The sequence below is a fragment of the Pongo pygmaeus genome, chromosome 14 (assembly GCF_028885625.2).
Source record: "Pongo pygmaeus isolate AG05252 chromosome 14, NHGRI_mPonPyg2-v2.0_pri, whole genome shotgun sequence".
Lineage (NCBI taxonomy): Eukaryota > Metazoa > Chordata > Mammalia > Primates > Hominidae > Pongo > Pongo pygmaeus.
In genome coordinates, this window is record NC_072387.2 from 124,154,243 (window position 1) to 124,178,285 (window position 24,043).

At 45.4% G+C, this 24,043-nt stretch overlaps 2 protein-coding genes across 7 annotated transcripts in view; both read left to right on the forward strand.

Moving 5' to 3' along the window:
• CFAP97D2 (CFAP97 domain containing 2) overlaps window positions 1-3,729 on the forward strand; it is a 43,047-nt gene extending 39,318 nt beyond the window's left edge. Inside the window, exon 2 of one of the 3 annotated variants that reach the window (XR_008493453.2) lies at window positions 3,143-3,438. Coding sequence is in view for 2 of the 3 variants with exons in the window: in XM_054447119.1 (XP_054303094.1) it covers window positions 3,140-3,149 (10 nt within the window). In the remaining variant the exon portion in view is untranslated. Of the gene's footprint in view, window positions 1-3,139 lie in introns of all 3 variants that reach the window. The other 2 variants (XM_054447119.1, XM_054447120.1) reach the window with 2 other exon arrangements.
• Window positions 3,730-16,049: 12,320 nt separating this feature from the next.
• CDC16 (cell division cycle 16) overlaps window positions 16,050-24,043 on the forward strand; it is a 34,316-nt gene continuing 26,322 nt past the window's right edge. For all 4 annotated transcript variants that reach the window (XM_054447121.2, XM_054447122.2, XM_054447124.2 and 1 more), the window contains exons 1-6: window positions 16,050-16,274; window positions 17,766-17,820; window positions 17,920-18,017; window positions 19,683-19,721; window positions 20,043-20,183; window positions 23,010-23,169. In XM_054447121.2, coding sequence (XP_054303096.1) covers window positions 16,227-16,274; window positions 17,766-17,820; window positions 17,920-18,017; window positions 19,683-19,721; window positions 20,043-20,183; window positions 23,010-23,169 — 541 coding nt within the window. In that variant the 5' untranslated portion in view covers window positions 16,050-16,226. The remainder of the gene's footprint in view (window positions 16,275-17,765; window positions 17,821-17,919; window positions 18,018-19,682; window positions 19,722-20,042; window positions 20,184-23,009; window positions 23,170-24,043) is intronic.

Here is a 24,043-nt window from a genome sequence, read left to right on the forward strand (position 1 = left end):
TCCTCCTCTTATATTAATACTATTGAGTTTTTCCTCAGCAAATGTCAAGGCAGTGCTTGCAACCAATGTTTCAAATTTATACTTCATTTACTTTCTTTGGCTATCTTATTCTTCCTGCTTCATGTAACAGGAAACAGATAAAGCCCACCACAAAAGCAATGTTAAGATAAAGTCAAACAAAAAAAAAGGAAAACAGAAGCACTAGAAAGAGTTTCCTGCAGCCACAGGCCAGTCACTGCACTTTATTTGAAGTCCCCAGCTTTGGCACATGGTTCAAGTGTAGGCTCCAAGACAGAGCTGGGGAGGGGCAGGCTCTTGCAGGACACTGGCTCTGAGGCGTGCCTCCCCCACTGCCCTGTACCTGGACAAAAACGGGAAACTTGGGAAACGACTCATTGTCTCTGAACCTCAAGCTGGAATTATGGTCTGTGTGTCCCAAGAAGATGGCTTTCTCAGCAGCATCTTTAAGCTACTAGGGCCTTTGGCTCCTGTGTGTGAGGAAGGAAGGAGGCGATGGGCCCAGGGCCATAGGGTACCTCAGTCTTCAGTCCCCTTCCCTGCCATGGGGTCTGCAGTTTTGAACTACTGGAACGTGAAGGCATCTCTCGGTGGTGCTTCCCCACCTTGGAAACAGACCAGCCATGTACCAAGCTGGCGAGGAGGGAGCACGGCACACAGGTCTTCTCGTTTTAGAAAGAATAACAAAGTTAACTTATTTGAAAACTGTAGGCTTAGGAAAGAAAAATGCTAAGTTTTATAAGACAAGAAACCTGAAACACAGCCTTCAGAAGACTCTCCTGGGCCCAGTGGCCACCTTGACCTGCTGTTGGACCACCTCCCTATGGTCCGGCCAGCTGCCAGACCTTTGGGATCCGGGATCTTTGCTCTGGGATCTTCGCTGGCCTCGCATGGACGGGACACACCATTTTACCTTTATAGTACCAGAAATTCATGACACTGGCAGAGAAGCCCTTCCCTGCTCTCCAGAGCCCAGGCCCCTCTCCTCCGCCCCAAAGCTTCACCTGACGGAGGCTGCACTGCCAGTCTCCTGGATATCTCAATCTGGTTTAAATATTAACTTGCAAAATTTCTCAAACATTTTAAAGGAAGGATTTCAATTTTCCATCCTCCTTACCTCTTCAAGTCATCCGTCATTTATCCCTAACTCCAAAATGAGAAGATACTAATTTTGTACCTGTTTCTACTGAAGGATTTCTATACAATTATCCAACAAAACCCACTGGCCATCCTGGCACTTCCTGGAGCCCCCAGCTAACTGGAAGTATGCATTGCTCTAATTTAGTGCCCCAACCCCAATAACTCCTGCACATGAGAAAGAAGCAAAAATTAAACAAACATAAATGATCTCAAGGAGCAAAATTAGCTGTTTAAATAATCGGCTGACTCAGTGCAGGTTGGCACAGGACACACAATGGATGTGAGTTGGCTTTGAGCTCCTTGGCCTCCAACCATCATCTTGGACAAAAGCTCAGCCTCGGGGAGCCCCATTCTCACTTGTAAAGATGGGACAGGAACCACCTCCTGGACCTCATGTCAGGGTTAAGTGAATAACATTTGCAAAGATGACTGTGAAAGTGACTCACACTTGGCTGGGCATGGTGGCTCATGCGTGTAATCCCAGCACTTCAGGAGGCCGAGACAAGCGGATCACGATTTCAAGAGCTCGAGACCATCCTGGCCAACATGGTGAAACCCCGTCTGTACTAAAAAAACAAAAATTAGCTGGGTGTGGTGGCGGGCGCCTGCAGTCCCAGCTACTCAGGAGGCTGAGGCAGGAGGATTGCTTGAACCCAGGAGGCGGAGGTTGCAGTGAGCCAAGATCACGCCACTGCACTCCAGCCTGGGCAACAGAGTGAGATTACGTCTCAAAAAAACAAAAAACAAAAAAAGTGACTCACACTTACTTGGCAAAAGATAAATTTGAGTTTCTTTCCTTTTTCCTCCTGAAGGCCCTTTACCATCCAGCAACAAGCTGGATGGTAAACATGGCTCAGTGTACTGATTCCGGGAAAAGTACTTTGCTGCATTTCAGCAACAACAAAATTGACAAAAGATTATCTGATTATTTGAATAGAGATTTCTCCCAACAGGATATACAAATGACCAATAAGCACATGAGAAGATGTTCAATGTTATTAGTAAATGCAAACGAAGACCACAGTGACATGTCACTTCGCAGCCACTAACTTGTCTGCAATCAAAAGGCAGATTATAATAAGGATGTGGAGAAACTGGAACCCTCATAGGCTGCTGGTAGGGGTAAAGAGTGGTATGTATACATATGTAACAAACCTGCACATTGTGCACATGTACCCTAGAACTTAAAGTATAACAAAAAAAAAAAAAAGGAAATGAAATAAAAGGTATACAAACTTAAAATGAAAAAAAAAAGAGTGGTGCAGCCACTTTGGAAAACAGTTTGGTAGTTCATCAAAAAGTTAAACGGTTACCAAATCACCCAGCAACTCCACTCCTAGGTCTATATTCGAGAGACTTGAAAACATACATTCATGCAAAAACCCATACACTGATGTTCATAGCAGCACAATTCACAACGGCCAAGAGGTGTAAATAACCCAAATGTCTATCAACTGATGAACAGATAAAACGTGGTATAGCCATACAATGGAATATTATTCTACCATAAAAAAGAATGATACTAGTTACAGAATGGATAAACCTTAAAGACATTATTATGTTCTGTGAAAAAGCTGGATACTAAATGCCGCATGTTGTCTGATCCCTTTTATATGAAACGTCCAGAATAGGCACATTCAAAGAGACAAAAAGTAATCCGTGGTTGTCAGGGGCTGGGGGAAGGGAAATTGGGGAGTGATCACTAAGGAATTTGATTTTTGGAGGGGGAGGTGATGAAAATGTTCTGAAATTATATTGTGACAATAGTTGCACAACTCTGAATACACCAAAACACACTAAAATATACACTGTAAAGGGGTATAGAATTGTATCCAAATAAAGCTGTTATTTAAAAAATTGTATGTTTAATTCTAAGTAAAGACTTGTCAATGAGTTGAAATACTCCATTTCCCAAGTAAGTTGATAGTTTCTTGTTCTTGCCTAAGAAAGTGTTAGTTTCAAATATGTATTTTTGATCCAGCAGGAACTGAAACTGGAATTTAGCAAGCACATAGCCAAGCCTGGACCCTAAAAGAGAAGTGAGGAAGGGTGAGGATTCAGAACACAAATCCAGAAAGAAGACAAGTGTGATGAGGGGGTGACAAGGAAGACCCACAAGGCCACCCGTGAGCTCCCCCAGGCTAACACAGCCACCGGTCTCAGGGCAGTGTGGGGTATCAGCCTTGCCCAAGGCCGTGGCCAGGGCAGTCCCGCTCTCTTCCTCTCTTCACTGTTATCACAGCCAGAGCAGCTGTGAAGTACCCATGAGGCAGCTCCTAAAACGGTGTTTCAACAATGTGCCTGAGCAGATGATGCAGCAAAACTATTTTCTGTGCTTCTTGGACTGATAACTGAAAACAAATTATGCAGAGTAATATTAGGAGCTAAAGGTTTTGAATTAGATTTTTTTCTCTAGCTATGAAGACTTATTCTGTTACCATATTTTGAGCTGTGGTGGATTTGTCTATAATTCCTAGGTGGATTTGTGTACTTACCTTAAAAGCTCTGTGATTGTTCCTTTAACAAATATCTAAATAAATCAGATTAAAATTTTTCAACATGATGAAACTACAGCTTGGCTCCAGAATACATAACCTAAGATATAAAAAAGACCCAGAGGGCCAGGCACGATGGCTCACGCCTGTAATCCCAGCACTTTGAGAGGCCGAGGTGGGCGGATCACAAGGTCAGGAGTTCGAGACCAGCCTGACCAACATGGTGAAACCCCATCTCTACTAAAAATACAAAAAAGTTAGCCGGGCGTGGTGGCAGGCACCTGTAATCCCAGCTACTCAGGAGGCTGAGGCAGGAGAATCACCTGAACCCGGGAGATGGAGGTTGCAGTGAGCCGAGAACACGCCACTGCACTCCAACCGGGGCGACAGAGCAAGACTCCATCTCAAAAAAAAAAAAAAAAAGAAGAAAAAGAGAAGAAAAGAAAAAAGGACCCAGAGAGTCTCGGTTGGAGACATTAAGGGTATGTCTGAGAGTGCTTGGGATCTGCTTAGTTCTCTATCAGCCCCAGGTAAGATCCCATCTAAACTCTTCCACAACAATGAACATCAGCCCATGGGCAATACCTTTTAAAAATGAGTTAAAAGACTCACACACACACCTTCATTCACTCAACAAAGCTCTGCATATGTAGTCTCGGCCTCATGGAGCTGATAGCTGACCCCTCAGAAATGTCACGGTCCCTAACTACTCTTTGCTATTTATTTATTATTTTTATTTTATTTATTTATTTTTTGAGATGGATGGGATTACAGGCACATGCACCACCACTCCCAGCTAATTTTTGTATTTTTAGTAGAGACAGGGTTTCACCATGTTGACCAGGCTGGTCTTGAATGCCTGACCTCAGGTGATCTGCCTGCCTCGGCCTCCCAAAGTACTCTTTGCTATTTTTAACCCATATTATAGATTTAGATTTTTGTTTTGTTTTGTTTGAATGAGAATAAGAAGATAATTTCAGGCTGGGCATGGTATCGCACACCTACATTCCCAGCAGTTTGGGAAGCCAAAGTGGGAGGGTCGCACGAGCCCAGGAATTCAAGACCAGCCTAGGCCACATGATGAGAACCCATCTCTACCAAAAGAAAAAAAAAGCAGCAGCAGCTAATTTCATTCCTTATTTCATTCCTTTATGCACAAGCTCCTTTAAAATGCACTTGACATGAATAGCAGAGCTTGCCTCCGGCTCCTCCACACGGAATTCGGCAATCCCAGATTCCTAAGCGCTCCTCAGGGGGGACCTTCCATTGACAGTGTTTAAAATCACAGACTGTAGGGTCAGACAGGCCTGGACGTGGATTCTGGGTCTCCTGCTGTTCCCCCAGTGGACCTCCTGAAGCCTCTCCTGTGCAACAGGTGGTGCTGGAGCCTGAGATGCCTGCATCGGGCCAGGAGGGGCTTGGCCTCTGCCCACTGCAGCCATGACCTCTCTAGGTGGCCCCGCCCCTCTCTGTCTTGAAGCCCAACTGGGCACAGACCTCCATTAACAGTTCACGTCTGTGCTAAACTTGATGGAAAAAATGGCCTCTCCATAGCGATTTGCGTCCTTGGTTTGCAAGCCTTGAATTTGCACTTCCTTTTCGAGGTGGCAGTTTAGGGTTGACTCTGGCAGCATTTTCTGAATGTGCCTGCCTGTGTGTCCCCACCTTGTTCCACCTCACGAGGGTTGTGCTGTAGGAGTCCTGGCCTGTGCCAGCCCTCCCTGATAGGCCCTAATGCAATGAACTTCAAAGGATCTATCACAAAACTAGAAAGGCTGCTGTCTGGTCCTGAGAACATTGTTCTCAATCTGTCTCTTTCCAGAGAGCAAACAGTTTATAAAGACTGACAAATTGCTACACATAGTCAAGAAGTAGATAAAATCTTCCCATTACACAGAAGAGCCATAATGTCAGCTCTTTTCCCTTCTGGACTTTGCTCAGAGAGTTAGTGGACAAATGAGCATCCTGCCAGCAGCCTTAGTGTAAAAACCAGCCACCCACAAGCTCTGATGACCTGAAAAGTCAAGTACCAGCTGCATTTTCAGATCCAGAGATGTGTCTGTCCCATGTTACACCGGGTATCAAATTAATTGAAACCTATAGAACTTTGAAATGCTTTAAAACCATCATAAATATAACGGATGGAGCAGTGAGGACAGAAGCCTGTCTATCCCATGTGAGGTGGGCACACAGGAAATATGTGTTAAATATAGAAAGGAAGAAAATAAAGGAGGGAGAGAAGAAGGGAGAAGGGAAAAGAAGGAAGAAAAGTAGTCCCATAGTGGAAGAGGAGGGGAAGAGACAGAAGGAAGAGGAGAAAGACAGAGGAGGGAGGGGAGGGGGAAGGGGTAGGGAGGGGAGGAGAAGTGAGGGGGAGGGGGAAGGGGAAGGGAGGAAGGGGAGGGGAGGGACGGGGGAGGGGAGGAGAAGCGAAGCAGGGGGAGTGGAAGGGGAGGGGAGGGAGAGGATGGACAACAAGAAAGAGAAGGAGGAAGAAGAACTGCAGGCGTGGCCCAGGCCCGTACTGGGGTGGGGGAAGGGAGTGCCCCCTGCAGAGCAAGAGGCTGTTGCCCTAGGCTGTGCAGGGCTCACCTGAGGAGCCTCCTTCATTCCGAGCCCTGAGCGCCTCCTCTGCCTCACTCCCGTCCCCACCCTGCAGTGGTGAAGCCAAAGTCGGTAAAGCAGTGGCTGCTGTGTGTTTTCTCCAGGTCAGTGGGAGATGGGCCTGCCAGACATCTCAGCCCTTTGGCCGTGGCTCTGCCAGGTTTGATTGCCACACTCTTCCCTGCTGTCACCAGAAGGGTCACACAAGGCCACTCTCAGGACTCCCAGACCTCATCTGTCTCAGAGAAGAACGAGGCCACCATAAAAGGGCGATGTCTTTGGCCTTAGGGTGCATGTAGGCCCCTCTGGTTGCGATGTGGATAGAATTCCAGATGGGAGGGAATGTTCTGGAAATGCAACCTGGGCAGCTGATGGAGTCCAGGCCCTTCGGGTGCTAACACTGTGAAACATCTCTGTTCCAGAAATGGTTGCCAAGCCTAGAGGTCAGACTTGCTTAGCAGAGAAGGCAAACTCCAGTGACCTACAGCTGGGTTCAGCACATGGGTCTGGTAGGGAAACACACATTGAAACGTTATTAAAACCAGCAAGACTGACACAGGCGGTGGACTGTGACGTCTGTCCCATGTTACGCTGAGCTTGTTTTCAGGTCCGGAGATGTGCCAGAGCCGTGCCACACTGGGCTGGAGCCACTCGTGAAATGTCATTCTGCTCACGCAGCTGCAAAGCTCTCAGTATTTACCAACTAGGACTTTTCTTGTATGGGTATTTGTTTAATTGTCTTCTCTCCTCAACAGTAACTATAATGTCCTAAAACTCCATAGACAATAAATAGTTCTTTAAAGACCAGATTTAGTTTTCATGTAACCCACAGATTGGGGAAGGGGAACCACAAATTGTACTGATCCTCAAAACCGTGGCTGAAATGGAAAGAACTCCTTAAACGGAACCCTTAGGGAATCCATCTGTGAAGCCCCATTGCCTCTCAGATTCTGTGATCTGGGCCTCGAGACAACCTTGAGTCCCTCGCTGCATAAGTGCATGTCTGGTCAGAGACTTTCAAAAACTGCAATGCCCCAGGCCAGCAGCCACCCGCTAACAAGGACCTTGGAGAAAAGCCCACGGATGCGTGGAGAAATGGTGCCCACTAGTGACGATCTCCAGAATGGACGTCCTGTGGAGTAGATGCCGCGGGCGGGCAGTGGCTCACACCTGCCAGCACCTCAGGAGGCTGATGGGGGGGAGTGGGGGGGAGTGGGGGGGCAGGGCGAATTGCTTGAGTCTGGAAATTCAAGACTAGCCTGAGCCACACAGTGAGACCCTATCTCTACAAAACATACAAAAACTAGCCGGGTGTGGTGGCGCCTGTGGTCCCAGCTACTCAGGAGGCTGAGGTGGGAGGATTGCTTGAGCCTGGGAGGTTTAGGCTGCAGTGAGCAGCGATCACACCAACGCACTCCAGCCTGGGTGACTGAGGGAGACCTTGTCTCAAAAACAAACAAACAAAAAAGATGCCGCTGACTGAAGTACCCGGGCAAATTAACCAGACACTTGGAGATTTTCTCATTTTCTACAAGGCTGAGGGGAAATTTTAAGGAGCCCACAATTCCAACACCCCATCACTCTTTCTCATATTCTTCCCAATATTTTCATCAAATCATAAATTGTGGCAAAATAATGTATAATTCTCAATACATACAAAGTAATTCAGAATAAGGAGGACTGATCAAGAAGAATGTAACCAATCACCAAGTGCCACATTCACTGAAATCAGCAATTCATAAGCATAGTTACATGTGTGTGGTATTGGGCGGGGGGGCTGTGGTGTGTGTGTGTGGTCTGTGTTGTGTGCACCAGTGTGCGGTGTGTGGTGTCTGTGGGGTATGTGTGTGGTATATTGTGTGGAGTATGTCTGTTGGGTTTGCACTAGTATGTGGGGTGTGGTATGTTGTGTGTGATGTGTGTGGACTAGTGTGTGGTGTGTAGTGTGTCTGTGGGGGGTGTGCACTAGTGTGTGGTGTGTGTGTGTCTGTGGGGTGTGTGTGGTATATTGTGTGGTGTATGTCTGTTGGGTTTGCACTAGTATGTTGTGTGTGGTATGTTGTGTGTGGTGTGTGTGGACTAGTGTGCGGTGTGTAGTGTGTCTGTGGGGGGGTGTGCACCAGTGTGGGGGGTGTGTGTGTGTGTGTGTGTGTGTGTCTGTCTCCAGATTAGATGATTTCCTGCTTGTTTTCAGTGATATACTGCTGTCATTTTTAAAAATTATCCTCAGCACTATGTTTCAGACAATAATGATAATATTTCTTGGCATAAGCAAGCTGTGTGTTAATAAAATATTTTTGACACTGAGCAACACCTGTAAGCATTGTAAACTATCCAGAGGCAGTTGTTTTTTTCACACATCACTGTAGGAAGCTTTTCCTCATTCATCTTACGGGCCCTCAGTCACTGCGTTCCAGCCAGACTAGGTTTCTTTGCATTCCCTGAATGCCCTGGGCCTTCTCCCACCCCCACTCCCTCCCCTATCCACTGGGCCAACCCATCCTTCAGTTCCATTTTGGCGTCCCTTTGAGGACCGCCACTGTGGCCTCCACAGGCGTCAAGCCTGTGTTCGCAGGGCCCTCCACAATCTGCACTCCGTCACCCGCTCCTGGCAGAACACTGGCACAGGAGACCAAAGCACACGTGAATGAGTCAATCAGAACAACTTGTACTAGAAAGTGCTTTCCCACATTTGACATCAGAATTGAGACCAGTGAACACTTCCATGGCTCATGACAAAGTTCATATCCACCTAACACAAAATGAGGGCATTATTCAGTTAATTTGATACATTAAAAAGATAATCAGATAACCAGCTAGAGATTACAACATTTCTGAATTGGCTGTTACCCTCATGTCGACGGGGCTGGGCCCGTGTCTGTGGACAGCAGTCTTTGAGAAGCTGCAGCGGAAGCCTGTGCAGGATGACTAGTGTTGCAGTGTCCTGGGGGTGGTGGGACAGGATGCTAGGAAGAAAAGGCATCCGGCACCTGGGGATGCTCTGTCCGGGTGGCCCAGCTTGCTTCCCGTAGCCTCCCAGTCCTTTTACTGCAGTTTTAGGAGGTGACGCTGGGGACGCTGGGCCTGGCAGATCCCTCTCCAGGCTTCTCTTCACCCCGCAGAGCTTCCCCGCACTGGCAGAACTCGATCACCGCCACCCAGAGGGCATTGTCCCTGAAGAGGCAGGGAGAGTGGGGAAGCTGCAAACTCCAGGCTGATGTTCTCAGTGTCCCCACAGCCTGCTTTTGCCTTAAAACCCCAGGTATTCTCACGAATGGGTACAACACCCAAGAGGCCATTGTCAGCTCAGGGACTTGGTTTTAGTTGCGGCTTTGGGACCTTGCTTAGGTAAGTTAGCCTTGCTGGGTCTTACTTTCCACATCAGTAAGTGCCACAAAGCTTAACATTTATAAGCCAACAGAAAGCCTCAATTTTAATTAACAAACATTTACTCATCAATCATTTTTTACCTGGATGGAGGTTAATTCAAAGGAAAGGTATTAACCCAGAAGGTTTTTCTTTTTAAGAGTGTTATTGTGGCACTCATGTCCCAGTGGGGAAGCTCTGAGCTTCCTCTGCCCAACTCTGCAGGCGACGCTTCGCTTATGGCCCCTGTCTGTGGGGTCCAGGTGGACCTGGACAGGTCTCCAAGGCAGCGCTGGAGCAGACTTGCAGCCGCAGGGTGTGGAGAAACGCAGGATAGATCAAGATTTGATGTTTGGATAGATGTTAATTGTGGGCGGCAAGCCACCCAGGCGCTGAGGCAAGAGACAGAGGACACGAGCTGTTCCAGTATAATAAAATATAAAACAAGAATAGTTATACCAGATATAGATCTTAGATATGATTATATATGAATATCATTAATCATTAGTTTGTAGCAATTACTTTTTATTCCAATATTATAATAATCCTCGCTCTATAGTCATAGCCTAGGAAAAACCAGGCCATACAGAGGTAGGAACTGAGGGGACACAGTGAGATGTGACCAGAAGACAAGAGTGCGAGCCTTCTGTTATGCCCGGACAGGGCTGCCAGAGGGCTCCTTGGTCTAGCAGTGACGCCAGCGTCTGGGAAGACGCCCGTTGCCAGGTGGACCGTGGTCCAGCGGTAGCGTTAAGTGTCAAGGGAAAACATCCGCTACTCAGCAGACCGGGAAAGGGGGGGGGGGGGGGTCTCCCTTGTCCCGGGGGAGTTTAGAGAAGACTCTGTTCCTCCACCTCTTGTGGAGGGCCTGACATTAGTCAGGCTCACCCGCAGTTATCCGGAGGCCTAACCTTCTCCCTGTGATGCTGTGCTTCGGTGGTCACGCTCCTAGTCCGCCTTCATGTTCCATCCTGTACACCTGGCTCTGCCTTCTAGATAGCAGTGGTAAATTAGTGAAAGTGCTAATAGTCTCTGATATGCAGAAATAATGGCGTAAGCTGTCTCTCTCTCTCCTCTCTCTCTCTCTGCCTCGGCTGCCAGGCAGGGAAGGGCCCCCTGTCCAGTGGACACGTGACCCACGTGACCTTACCTATCATTGGAGATGGCTCACACTCCTTACCCTGCCCCTTCTGCCTTGTATCCAATAAATATCAGCGCAGCCAGACATTCGGGGCCACTACCGGTCTCCGCGCATTGGTGGTAATGGTCCCCCGGGCCCAGCTGTCTTTTCTTTTATCTCTTTGTCTTGTGTCTTTATTTCTACACTCTCTCGTCGCCACACACAGGGAGAGACCCATCGACCCTGTGGGGCTGGTCCCTACAGTTAATTCCAAACTTGAGAACTGTCTTTGTAAAATGACAACAAAGATGTATCTGCCAATCATTGACTTCTTAATCACTGCCTTTGCTCTTTCAAAGCCTCAACATTTTGCAGTTTCAGCCAACAGTATCCTCTAACTTTGTAAACCGCTCTCCTGTGGCGACAATACCACCTCACTCTAATCAGTGAGAAGGGTGATTGTTCTCTCTTCCTTTCAGAGTAATTTAAATTCTTGAGAAACCACTTGGCATGTTTAATATTCTGGTCATACTGAAAATCCAAGTCTTGTTTTCCTGACCGTATTTCAGGAACTAGTTTAAGGAAGGAATTATCTTTTAAAACCACAAAACAAAGATTTTTACACACTCAATTTCACAAAACTCAGTATTGCAGAATTGCAAACATGCTCTGTGACTCAGTCTCCAGCGCTTAACTTCCCCCTTGTAGTAACTTTAGAGGGTCCTGAAATTTTATCTTCTTTAACAAGGGCAAATACTGGGAGAGAATGTAAGAGGAGGAAAATAAACAGAATGTCTTCTGTTAGACAAGCCAGCCTCAGGCATGTACACATTTGGCAGAGTTCTAATTTTGTTTGCTAACCTCTGATCACTACCTGAAATGGGTCTCTGCAGGATATCAAGGTGTCAGCAGCGCTGTGCTCCTGGAGCATCTAGGTAAGAATCCCGTCCCTGGCCTTTCCCAGCTTCAGGAGGCCACCTGCACTCCCAGCTCACTGTTCTTCCTTCCTTCCTTCCTCCATCTTCAAAGCCAGCAGCGTAGCGTCTTCCAATCTCTCTGACTCTGACCCCCTGCCTCCCTCTTTCACTTGTAAGAACTCTTGTGATTACATCACACCCACCCACATAACCCATCTTAACTTAATCACCCCTTGCAAAGTCCATTTTGTCATGTGAGGTAATACACAATATTTATGAGCCCTATCAGTTTAACCAATTAGGAAGTGTGGTAGAGGAAATACAGTGATGGAAGGTTTAACCTGAGGAAAGAAAAATAGCTCAGAGCAGTCTGAACTATTTGAAGGATGCAAACATGTATCAGGACATGAGTGTGGGACTAACTGCAGTCACTCTGCTCCCCATGCCACAGGGACAATTGCTTAAGGCATTTTGTTCCTGACTGCTGTGTCACCCATTATTTTCATGTTTCTGGAGTCTGTGAGACAAGGAAAAATGTATAGTCAATCAATAGCTTATGTTGTTTTAATGTAAATTTTTGATAAACAACTCAGGAACCGCCCTTTCTTTTCTCCTTAACCCCCCCCGCCCCCCCCCCCCCCCAGGTACCTGCTGCTGCTCGGGTGCGTACTCAAGGAAACTCAAATCTGTGCTCCCAGGCGGTCATCCTCAGGGCTTGTGCTCAAATAAACTCCATGCTAACTCGTATTTTCTGAATCTTTCTATCTAAGGTTGACAAACCTAAGGGGCATCATTCTAAAATCAGTAAACATGATTTTGCTGTAGGCTATTACAGGTATAAAAGGGAAGAAAAGCACAAGAAATCTAACCAAATATAGAGATTCCAGGTCATTCTATTAGAATGTGATATGGTTTGGATCTGTGTCCCCACCAAAGCTCACGTGGAATTATAATCCCCACTGCTGGAGGTGGGGCTGGTGGAAGGTGACTGGATCATGGGGGTGGAGTTCTCATGAATGGTTTAGCATCATCCCCCACTTGGGACTGTATAGTGAGTGAGTTCTTGTGAGGCCTGGTTGCAGAAAAGTGCATGGCACCTGCCCCCTCTCTCTCTTTCTCTTGTTCTGGTAAGTTGTGTCTGCTTCCCCTTCGCCTTTCGCCATGATTGTTAAGTTTCCTGAGGCCTGCGCAGAAGCAGAAGCAGCTATGCTTCCTGTGCCGCCTGCAGAACAGTAAACCAATTAAACCTTTTTTCTTATAAATTACCCAGTCTCAGGTGTTTCTTTTTATCTTTTTTTTTTTTTTTTTTTTGAGACGGAGTTTCACTCTTGTCATCCATGCTGGAGTGCAGTGGTGCAATCTTGGCTCACTGCAACCTCCGCCTCCGGAGTTCAAGTGACTCTCCTGCTTCAGCCTCCCGAGTAGCTGGGACTACAGGCGTCTGCCACCACACCCGGCTAATTTTTTGTATTTTTAGTAGAGATGAGGTTTCAGTATGTTGCCCAGGCTGGTCTTGACCTCACGTGATCCACCTGCCTGGGACTCCCAAAGTGCTGGGATTAAAGGAATGAGCCACTGGGCCTGGCCTCAGGTGTTTCTTTATAGGAATGTGAGAACTGGCTAATACAGAAAATTGGTACTGAAAAGTGGGGCATTCGTATAAAGATACCTGAAAATGTGGAAATAACTTTGGAACTGGGTAATGGGTAGAGGTTGGAAGGATGTGGGGGGCTCAGAAGAAGATAAGAAGATGGGGGAAAATTTGGAACCTCCAAGAGACTTGTTAAATTATTGTGACCCAAATGCTGATAGTGATATGGAGAGATGGGCAGGCTGACAAGGTCTCAGATAGAGATGAGAAACTTACTAGGAACTGAAGCAAAGGTCGCTTTTGCTATGCATTAGCAAAGAACCTGGCAGCATTGTGCCCCTGCTCTAGGGATCTCTTGAACTTTGAACTTGAGAGTGATGAGTTGGGGTATCTGGCAGAGGACTCCTAAAAGTGATTTCTGTTAAATCTCACCCTGGCAATATTAATTACAAATTTACATTCCAGGTACAAAACAAGGACAAGATGAGATCAGTCACTCTTCTGCCTACCCTGATATGGGCTACATAACTCTTTCCTCTACTCCCTCTCATCAGATGTTTGCCTCATCTTATGTAAATTGTTGGTTTACTGAGCACTAATCAGAGCGTCACTGTGGACCCCTCCCTTTTTTTCGTCCTGCTTGCTGTCTCCTCCTAAACACCCAGTCCCCATAACCCTATTTGGATGGCACAGTTGATGCTTCTGTGGCTTGTTTTTTTCCCGGGCCCATCCTCAGACCTCTACTGGTGGAGACATTTGCCTCAGTCACTCATTTTTGGTTAACTAGGAATCTCATTAAATGAACAGAAGTCGTTGAAAATATGGCTTAAACACACCTCACCACATGCCTGCCCCAAGTTAATGAGCAGAGTTGATTACTGCCTGCCTGCAGAAGTGGGAAAGGAGGAGGAAAAGGAAACATACAGGGGGACAAATTTTTAAACACAACTTCAAAATATCACCCACTCATATATGTACACACACATAGAAAATTACACAGCAGATTACTCACAGTAACGTGAGAGAATTTTTGAGTGGATGGGATTCTTTACAGCAAGTTTTTTTTTTTTTTTTTGCTTCTTTGAATTTTTTTACTTTTTTAGGTTTTTATATTTATAAAAGTTATATTTACTTTTTAAAAGTGTCAACCTTAATAATGAGATTCAGAAATATGATTACATATAGTGTGTATTTGAGCACAGAGCCTGAGAATGGCCACCTGGACAAATGGGGTCAGCCTTTCCAAGTGGAGCTCAGGTTTCACTTACCAGGCGGAGACAGAAGCTCCAGCAGGATCACCACAGTTTTTATACGAGGCCAGGGGCACACGCCGCAGCGGTTCCATTGGTTAGGGATCTCTGTATTTGAAGGAAGATTGCGTTATGACTCCATGAGGAGGGGTAGTCATCTGAGGGGGTCTTATCTCCAGTGCCATTTGGTCTTTATTATTTACAGGGAAAAAGGCAGAAGTTGCAGCTGCATGTGGCATGACCTAGGCCGCGTAGCCACATTCCCCTCAAGGCTCAGGTAATTCAAAGTTCCAACAGCTTTAAGTTTAAATTATTTTAAGTTTGAATGATTTAATTTCACAAAAGGTAATATATGCACATGGACTGAAATTCAGAAGCACAAAAAGATATCCAAGGAAGTACCTCCCCCACTTCCACCATCTCTCATCTTCCAGCACTCCATCCAGAGGCCTTGTGCTATGCCGGTTTTCTTTTTTCCTTCCAGGGACAGTTTAGGGATTTTTCTATCTATCATTAAATTCGTATTTTGCTCAAATGCAGGCATATGATAAACACGATCCTATACTTGCTTTTTCCCACATACTGTATCTTGAAGATTGTTCAATGTCCATGCAAAGCTGCCTGTTCTTTTGAACAGCCACCGAGTATTCCATTATGTGAGTGTATCATAACCTATTTACTCAGTTCCATACTTGATGGGTCTTTAAATTGTCTGCAATCTTTTGCTATTACAAACGAAGCCACAGGTCATTTTGCACACATGCAAAAATGCAAATCCATGGTATATTTCCCAAAATAAAAATCGTTAGGTTTAACAGCACGAACACCTTTAAATTTGGAAGATATTCCAACTCGTTCATCCTAGGGAGTATACCAATACCACTCACAAAACATGAGGGTGCCTGCTTCCCCACATTCCTGCTAGCAGTGTCATCAACCTTTGTGATCTTTGTTAACATATGAAAAGTGGTACCGTACTGTAATTTTAATTTTTATTATGAATTAAGTTGGGCTTTCTTTCGAATGTTAAAATCTATTTGCATTTCTTTCCCTGTGAACTGTTTTTTGCCTGTCTTTCTCCTGAGCCATTGGTCTCTTCCCACTGACTTATTACATATATGTAAAGGGAATACTGGCTTTACATTATAAGGAAATTAGCATTTTGTGATAGGTTTCAAATTTTTCCCTAGGTTGTCTTTTGACTTCATTTGCTGTTTGTGCACACAATTTTTTTTTTTTTTTTTTGGTAATGAGAGTGCGTTGCTCTTATTTTTAAAATGTTGACTACATTCTGGGGAAAGAAGGCTCAGCAGCCACCTGCTTTTTTGCCCGGGTGGGTGGTCCGGCCCCGAGCCCTCCTGACTCCCTCCCCAATGCCCAGAGGCGCCGCAGCGATTCTGGGGAGGCCGCGCTCTCGCCCCAAGGCAACCAGAAGCCCACGTTCCAGGAGATGCGTCGGAACCAACAACTCGGGTCCGTTTTCCCGCGCTAGATGGGACTCGTTTGCTGGGGACTTCCGGGGCGGGGCCTGCCTGGAGCGGAAGAGCCTGGGCGGTGCACAGGGACCGGGTGGGGGTCAGCGGCCTTCGAGTCCGCGGCCTTCGAGTCTTGGGGCGGCGGCGGCGGCGGGCGCGGGCGCGGGCACGGGCACGGGGCGGGGCGCTTAGCGGGCAGGAGGCGCGCGCCTGGCGGCGGAGTGCGGCGGGAGGCCGGGCCCGCGCGGCCATGAACCTAGAGCGGCTGCGGAAGCGCGTCCGGCAGTACCTCGACCAGGTGGGCGGCCCCGACTCGGGGCGCGGGGTGCGGGGCCAAGGCCTCGCCGGGTCTTTTTCCGTGCGGCGTGGGGCTAGGGTGCCTGCCGTCGGGGCTCTTGGTGGGGAAGGACTGGGCCAGCCCTGGGCCTTCATCTGGGGCCAGCAGCGCAGTCTCCGCCTCACCCCGAAGGGAGCGGTCCCTGCAGTTGGGAGGGGCACAGCCCGGGGAGTGGAGGCTCCCCAGCGCAGGGGGCGCCTCAGTCGGGTCTGAGCCTCGTTCTGCACCTGGCGCGGAGGAGGTGCCCAGGAAACACTGACTACTCAGTGCAAGTTGAAGGACAATTTTTGGAGGAAAGTTACAGGGCTAGCTAATAAAACATTTTTGAGAGGTTTAGTTGTAATTTTTATTGGGCTGAATTTAAGTGAATAAAGATGTGAAGAAGCCTGTTGTCTCAAATCAGTACTTTAAAAATTCTCGTTAACTATGTCCGTGTTTTCTACACTACCTTTGAATAGCAGAGAGCGTTTAAGGGAAGAAGTGTCTTCGAGAATCAGCATCAGTTTTATCTATAATGTTTAGTTTTTGTTGAAATGCTTGCTCTTTCAGGAAATTGGAAAGAAAGGGAAAGAAAAGCCATGGTAATGCAGAGTTTTCGGAATTGGTTGCTAAATGACGTGGCCAAATGTTTGCAGTCCATTTGGAGGGCTGTGTTTTTATTTACCATGAGTTAGTTGAATTCAGTGTTTTCTGATCACTTTTTCTTCAGTACGGAGACGTAGTGAGGAATGTGACAGGCCTGGTTTCCAGCCGGAGACACCGGTATTGAGCATATTTGTAACCATCCCGTTGGCATTCCTCCTGCCTCGGGCTAGCAGCAGTGGTCCTGGCTTGCCTCCAGGGGAACTGAGGCAGAAACTGTAGAAGACTGAGGACCGAGGAGCAGAACAGGGACTAAAGCTAGCCGTAGGTCACTGTGGGTGTCTCTCGTTGTCGGCTCCTTCATTTTTGTTAGACTTGGAGGAGGTGAGTTCTTCCCCATGTTCAGTGAAGCTTAGTTAATTTATGTGTGTGTGTTTTTAAACTTGAGTGTTATTAAAACTGCAACTGTGTTATATAAGGTATTTGAGTATAGTGTTCTGTCTTCTAAATTTCACTTTGGGATCCACTAACAGCTCGTTGAAAGTGTTATATAAATCACACAAGAATTGTTCATGACTAGCCTTTGCTGTTTCACTTGCATTTCACTTGTATGTTTCACGATACATTTTTACAGTGTATGAGTTTTAAAAAATTACCTTCATGAGTTGTATATACAAAGATATTACAGGAATATTTGTATTGTGACACTGAACTAAAACTTACCTTACGTGAGATGTAAGATAGAGATGTAACAAATTGTTGTCTTGAGATGTAGATTTATTACATAGAATTATAATAATATTAGATGACTGTTTAAGACTATTAAAATAACAGAGCAGTTACCACTTTTTTGTTTTTTTTGGTATGCAGCAACAGTACCAGAGTGCTCTATTTTGGGCAGATAAAGTAGCTTCACTCTCTCATGGTAAGTGACAAAATGCTAATTGGTTTTCTGATTAATCTTAAATTTTTTTTTCTGTTTCACCTTGTACCTCTGACCACTTACGTGAATTTTTCCCTTCAGAGGAACCCCAGGACATCTATTGGTTGGCTCAATGTCTTTACCTGACAGCACAATATCACAGAGCCGCCCATGCACTTCGGTCACGAAAACTGGACAAAGTAAGTGACGGTATGAACTTTAAAGCTCTTCAGAGCTTTAAAAAAAATGTCATTAGTGGCCGGGCGTGGTGGCTCACACCTGTAATCCCAGCGCTTTGGAAAGCCAAGGCTGGTGGATCATGAGGTCAGGAGCTCAAGACCAAGATGGTGAAACCTCATTTCTGCTAAAAATACAAAAATTAGCTGGTGGCAGGCGCCTGTAATCCCAGCTACTCGGGAGGCTGAGGCAGAGAATTACTTGAACCTAGGAGGTGGAGGTTGCAGTGAGCTGAGATCAGCCTGGACAACAGAGCGAGACTCCGTCTCAAAAAAAAATGTCATTGGGGTTTTAGGTGTATATTCCATTTATGTTGAAGTTATTTAAATTGATGCAATTTTTCTTTGTTTTTGTTTTTTTGAGGTCTCTCTGTGTCACCCAGCAGTGCAGTGGGATGATCGTGGCTCACTATAGCCTCAGACTCCTGGGTTCACGTGATCCTTCTGCCTCAGCCTCCCCAATATCTGGGACTACAAATGCATGCCACCACACCCAGCTAATTTTTAAATTTTTTTGGTAGAGACAGGGCCTCACTTTGTTGCCCAGGCTAGTCTTGAACTCCTGGTCTCAAGTAATCCTCCCGCCTTGGTCTCCCAAAGTGCTGGGATTATAGATGTGAGTCATCACAGTAGGCCCAATTTTTTTTAGTGAAAGTGAAGGGAAAATGTCTTATACCTCATCTGTCACCTTCTTTTTCCCCCATCTCCCATCTAGTCTGTAAATTCTGAAGACTGTTTTCTCAACAGCTCTGGAATCATGGATATTCCTCTTTCTCCCCACTCGTATGTGTCAGGCCTTTGATTTTTTGTCTGTTCTGTTACAGCCTCTCTTCTTGTCTCTTTTCCCCAGTAACAGTTTCTCTCTTCTCACCTTCCCTGTGACAAGTTCATCTTGTGAACTATTACAGGAGTGAGTAGTCTTTAAAATACGGATGTGGTTATATTCCCACAAAGTCATTCAGTGACTTCCCATTAGCTGCAGGATAAAGTCAGATGCATCAGTAGGTCTGTGAGGCCCTCCATGTTTTCTCTCCAGTCTGTGTCTAATCCACCACCATCAATACCCGGAGCACGTGCTCCAGTCACATGGAGCTGCTGTGAGCTCCTTGGACGCCCGGCAGTTATTCACACTCAGGGCCTGAAGTGGAGCTGCTGCGAGCTCCTTGGACGCCCGGCAGTTATTCACACTGAGTGCCTGAAGTGGAGCTGCTGCGAGCTCCTTGGACGCCCGGCAGTTATTCACACTTAGTGCTTGAAGAGCTGCCCAGTGCTCCACTCCTCTGCCTGACCACTTACTCGCTGCCTCACTTACTCGCTCTCCTGCAGACGTTTCCTTCTCCACCTGGCTGGTGCTTTCTGTAGCCCCCTTTCGTCATGCTTACCTGTTGTGCTTAGTTCACATCTCCCCTACTGTAACCTCCTGGGGCAGGGCCTTACTGCTTTTGAATCCTTGGTGCCTAGTAAACAGTGGGTTCATAATAAATATGGTTTAACAAGACTGGATTTTTTTTTAACCGCAAGAGTAAAAGAAATTATGAAATTAGCTCTATTTTATGCTTACGGCTTTCTTTGAAAGTGAAGATACATATTATTTTGACCACTACTTAAACAAATTAATTTCTTTCCTAGTTGTATGAAGCATGTCGTTACCTTGCAGCTAGGTGCCATGTAAGTATGCTCACAATTTCATTTTTATTTGGTTGAATAAAATGAGTGTTATGCATCCCTTATATATGTGTGAGAATTTTAGTGATGGAGCTTAGCAGGTTAGTAAAGTATTTCATGAGGAAGTGTTCCTTTCCTTAGTGTTGTTTGCTGTAAAATACTGATTCTTCGTTTACTAAAAGCTGACATGCATGAAGAAAATTCTACTTTAGACATTTCACATTTAAATAATGGACAGAATATATATTATCCTTTAAAAATCTGGATCATATGTTTAGTGTTAGAAATCGTGGGTGATGAGTGGCATTTCTGTTTTCCACATAGTATGCTGCAAAAGAGTACCAGCAGGCTCTTGATATTCTTGATATGGAAGAGCCAATCAACAAAAGATTATTTGAAAAGTACTTGAAGGATGAAAGTGGCTTCAAAGATCCCTCCAGCGACTGGGAAATGTCACAGTCTTCAGTAAGTAGTACTGTTAGCACACCTCAGTAACGGCAGTGAGAATTGCCTCATTACGTGGCAGAAACACATTATCTTCTTTGACTTGAGTATTACTGTATAAAACTGTATATTTATTGTTGCTAATAAATTGGCAACAACAATTGTGGTTGCCAGTTTATTTAATTTGCCCACCAAAACCAAAAAAGATTCTGAGAGAGATTTCTGAGCCCTCAGTTGGAAGCTGTAATTGTATCCGCAGATGCCTGCATCCAAAATAGGCTGGCTTGAAACTTCCTTCTCATATTTGATGCCTTAAGCTACTCCCTAAAAGTGGAATAATTTTTCTCCTTCTTTCTGTGTTTCAGCAGTGTTTTGGACCTACACCAAGAAACTTTAATTAGTGTACATTGCTTCTTTCCAGGAAATGGTTTTGTGTTCTGTTTGCTTCAAAGTACATTGCTATGTAATTGTGTATATTTCAGTTTGTATACTTCATATCTCCATGAAATTGTACATTCCTTGCTGGCAGACATTATATAATAACTTATTAAGTGACATTTACAGACCACTAATCTGGATTTAAAAAAAAAAATAAAAACTTACTGAGGTATAATTTGTATGCCATGCAGTTCACCCATTTAAACTGTATGGTTTGATTCCTTTTAGTGTATTCACAGAGCTTTGCAAACCTCACCATGGTCAATTTTAGAATATTTTTTTTATTCAGAAAGAATCCCTGTAAGCCTTACCTGACCTACCAATTTCTCTTTCTTCCCACATCTTTTTTTTTTTTTTTTTTTTTTTAATTAAGACAGGGTCTTTGCTTTGTTGTCCAGGCTGGAGTGCAGTGGCACAGTCACAGCTCACTGCAGCCTCAACCTCCCAAGCTCAAGTGATTCTCCCACTTTAGCCTTCCGAGTAGCTGGGACTACAAGCACATCCCACCACAGTTGGCTAAATTTTTTTTTTTTGAGACGGAGTCTTGCTGTCGCCCAGGCTGGAGTGCAGTGGCACGATCTTGGCTCACTGCAAGCTCCGCCTCCCGGGTTCACGCCATTCTCCTGCCTCAGCCTCCCGAGTAGCTGGGACTACAGGCGCCCGCCACCATGCCCGGCTAATTTTTTGCTATTTTAGTAGAGATGGGGTTTCACTGTGTTAGCCAGGATGGTCTCGATCTCCTGACCTCGTGATCTGCCCGCCTTGGCCTCCCAAAGTGCTGGGATTACAGGCATGAGCCACTGTGCCCGGCACAGTTGGCTAAATTTTTAAAAAATGTTTTGTAGAGACAGGGTCTCACTGTGTTGCCCAGGATGGTCTCAAACTTCTGGGCTCAAGTGATCCTCCTGCCTTAGTTTCCCAAAGTGTTGGGATTACAGTCATGAGCCACTGCACCTGGCCCATTTATTCTTTATATATATTTTGGTAGAACTTTATTACTCGACTTTTCACCTTAGATAGTTATTTTTAAGCATAAAAGAATATTACACATTCTAAGTTTTTGTTTTTGTTTTTTTTTCTGGCCACTCACTAATGTATGTGTTGGGAAGCAGATTCTTCTGTTAAGAAATGCATTTATGAAAGTGTGTGGTACAGTCATTATTTTGGGACCTCTTATCCATTAACTTATCTGCTACGAAATGTGTGATTTATTTGTAATGCATTATTATTTATTTTGTGAAATTGCATTTTTAAAAAACAACTGCTAGGATATTGCTTAGCTCAAAGACTCTCATAATTCATTATTTTTTTCTAAAATTTTACTTTACGAATCTTCTTCATATCCTTAATGATATTAGCTGCCTGTTGCTGGATCATCTTTAAATTCAGTGATGTGTTTGAGGTCCAGAGTCTAGAATGTACATCAGATTTCCACATCTTCGTGTTTATGGTAGTCGTGAGATGGCTGTTGAACGAGATGGTGGCATCTCTAGACCTCACAGACTTCTGTAGTTAAATGGTGAAGAGTTCTGTAAGTTAGATAGTGTTTTTATCTTTTTACAGACGAGGAAAGGAAATGGAGGCCAAGAGAGGTTCAGTCATTTGTCCGAGGTTACAAGTAAGTGGCAGAGCTGGGGTTTGAACTCAGGTCTGTCCTGCCCCAGCAGGCCATTGTGCTGACTGCTCTGACCACTCTGCTGCATTGTTGCCAGTTTCTGCTCATTAAGATCCTTTTGAGGGGTGTCTACCTATCACACTGTCAATCTTGGAGTTTTATACACATACATACACACTCTGCCATCTCTCAATCATTGCACTGTTTTGGACAAAACAGGTAATGAACCTAGTAGCCGTGACATGTACTTGTGTTATAAAGATGTGTTGGAACAGAGCGGTTGGAGCCCAGGGAAGGTGAATTGAAGAAGCTTTGCTCTGCATTTTTTTTTGTGTGTTTTTATTTATGCCTTGACAGTTGTGATTAACTAAATCCTTTTAAATGCAATAAAAACTTCTTAGCATTCAAATACACAATTCTCTATCAAAAGTTAAGTTTAAGGGCCAGGCATGGTGGCTCATGCCTGTAATCTCAGCACTTCGGGAGGCCAAAGTGGGAGGATCACTTGAGGCCAGGAGTTTGAGAGCAGCCTAGGCAACATAGCAAGATTGTCTGTACAAAAAATTTAAAAAATTAATTGTTCGTGGTGTTGTACACCTGTAATCCCAGCTACTCAGGAGGCTGAGGCAGGAGGGTCATTTGAGATCATAGGAGTTCAAGGCTGCAGTGAGCTATGATCGCACCACTGAACTCCATCCTGGGAGACAGAGTGAGACTCTGCCTCTACGGAAAAAAAAAAAAAAGTGAAGTTTAAAAGTACTGACTTAATATGTGACTCATCATTTTTCCAACAGATAAAGAGTTCTATTTGTCTTCTACGCGGGAAAATCTATGATGCTCTAGATAACCGAACCCTGGCTACCTACAGCTACAAAGAAGCTTTGAAGCTTGATGTCTACTGTTTTGAAGCATTCGATCTTTTAACGTCACACCACATGTTGACAGCACAAGAAGGTTTGGAAACTCAGGTGTTTTATGTTTAGCAAAATTAATATTGTTTGGATTTTTTGTCTCTGAAATCTTCTAAGTCAACAACAGACCACATACAGGTTTAAATAGACCTACTCACTTTCTTAATGTCTTCAAATGTAAAGCACATTGCAGAATGCAGTGTTGTACGGTGCCCTGTGCTGTCCGAATCTAGGGATTGTGATAGGAAGAGGCCATCTTTTTGAGAAGTGATTGAGATAGTATAAACCAGGATTTCAGTATCTCATTCAGTGATTCTCAACCGTGTTGCTCTTTAAATCCTTGGGAAGACTGAGAAACATCCATGTCCAGTTCCCAACTCCAGAGCAGATGATTTAAAGCTCCCAGGTGACCCTAATGTACCAGAGGCACTGAGAATCAGTCCAAGCATGTTGGCAGTGATGTGAGGTGCATAAACAAGGGAAACAGAAAATAGAGTGGTTGAATTAATGGGATTCTAACATATTTTAGCCTAGTGCAATGGTTCTCAACCAACCAGAGTGATTTTGCCACCCCCCGCCCCGGGAACATTTGGTAATGTCTGGAGATGTTGTTTGTCACAGCTTAGGGGCAGGGAGGGAGGTTGAGAGGTTGCTGCTGGTATCTAGTGGCTAGCGGCCAGAGGTCCTGCTTAGCACCTGCAGTGCACAGGCTCCCCTGCCCCAGCAGAGCAAGATCCACGCAGTCAGGAGTGTGGAGGCTGGTGGTTCTTAGGTGACGAGAGCCACCTGGGGACCTGCCTCAGCCCTGAAAGAGTAGCCTCCACCCACCAGGTGATTCCCGTCTTCAGGCCTGGAGCCGCTGTGTCAGCTTCTGTTGCACATTTTGATCTTATGTTCTTTTTTGAGTTTGATTTACT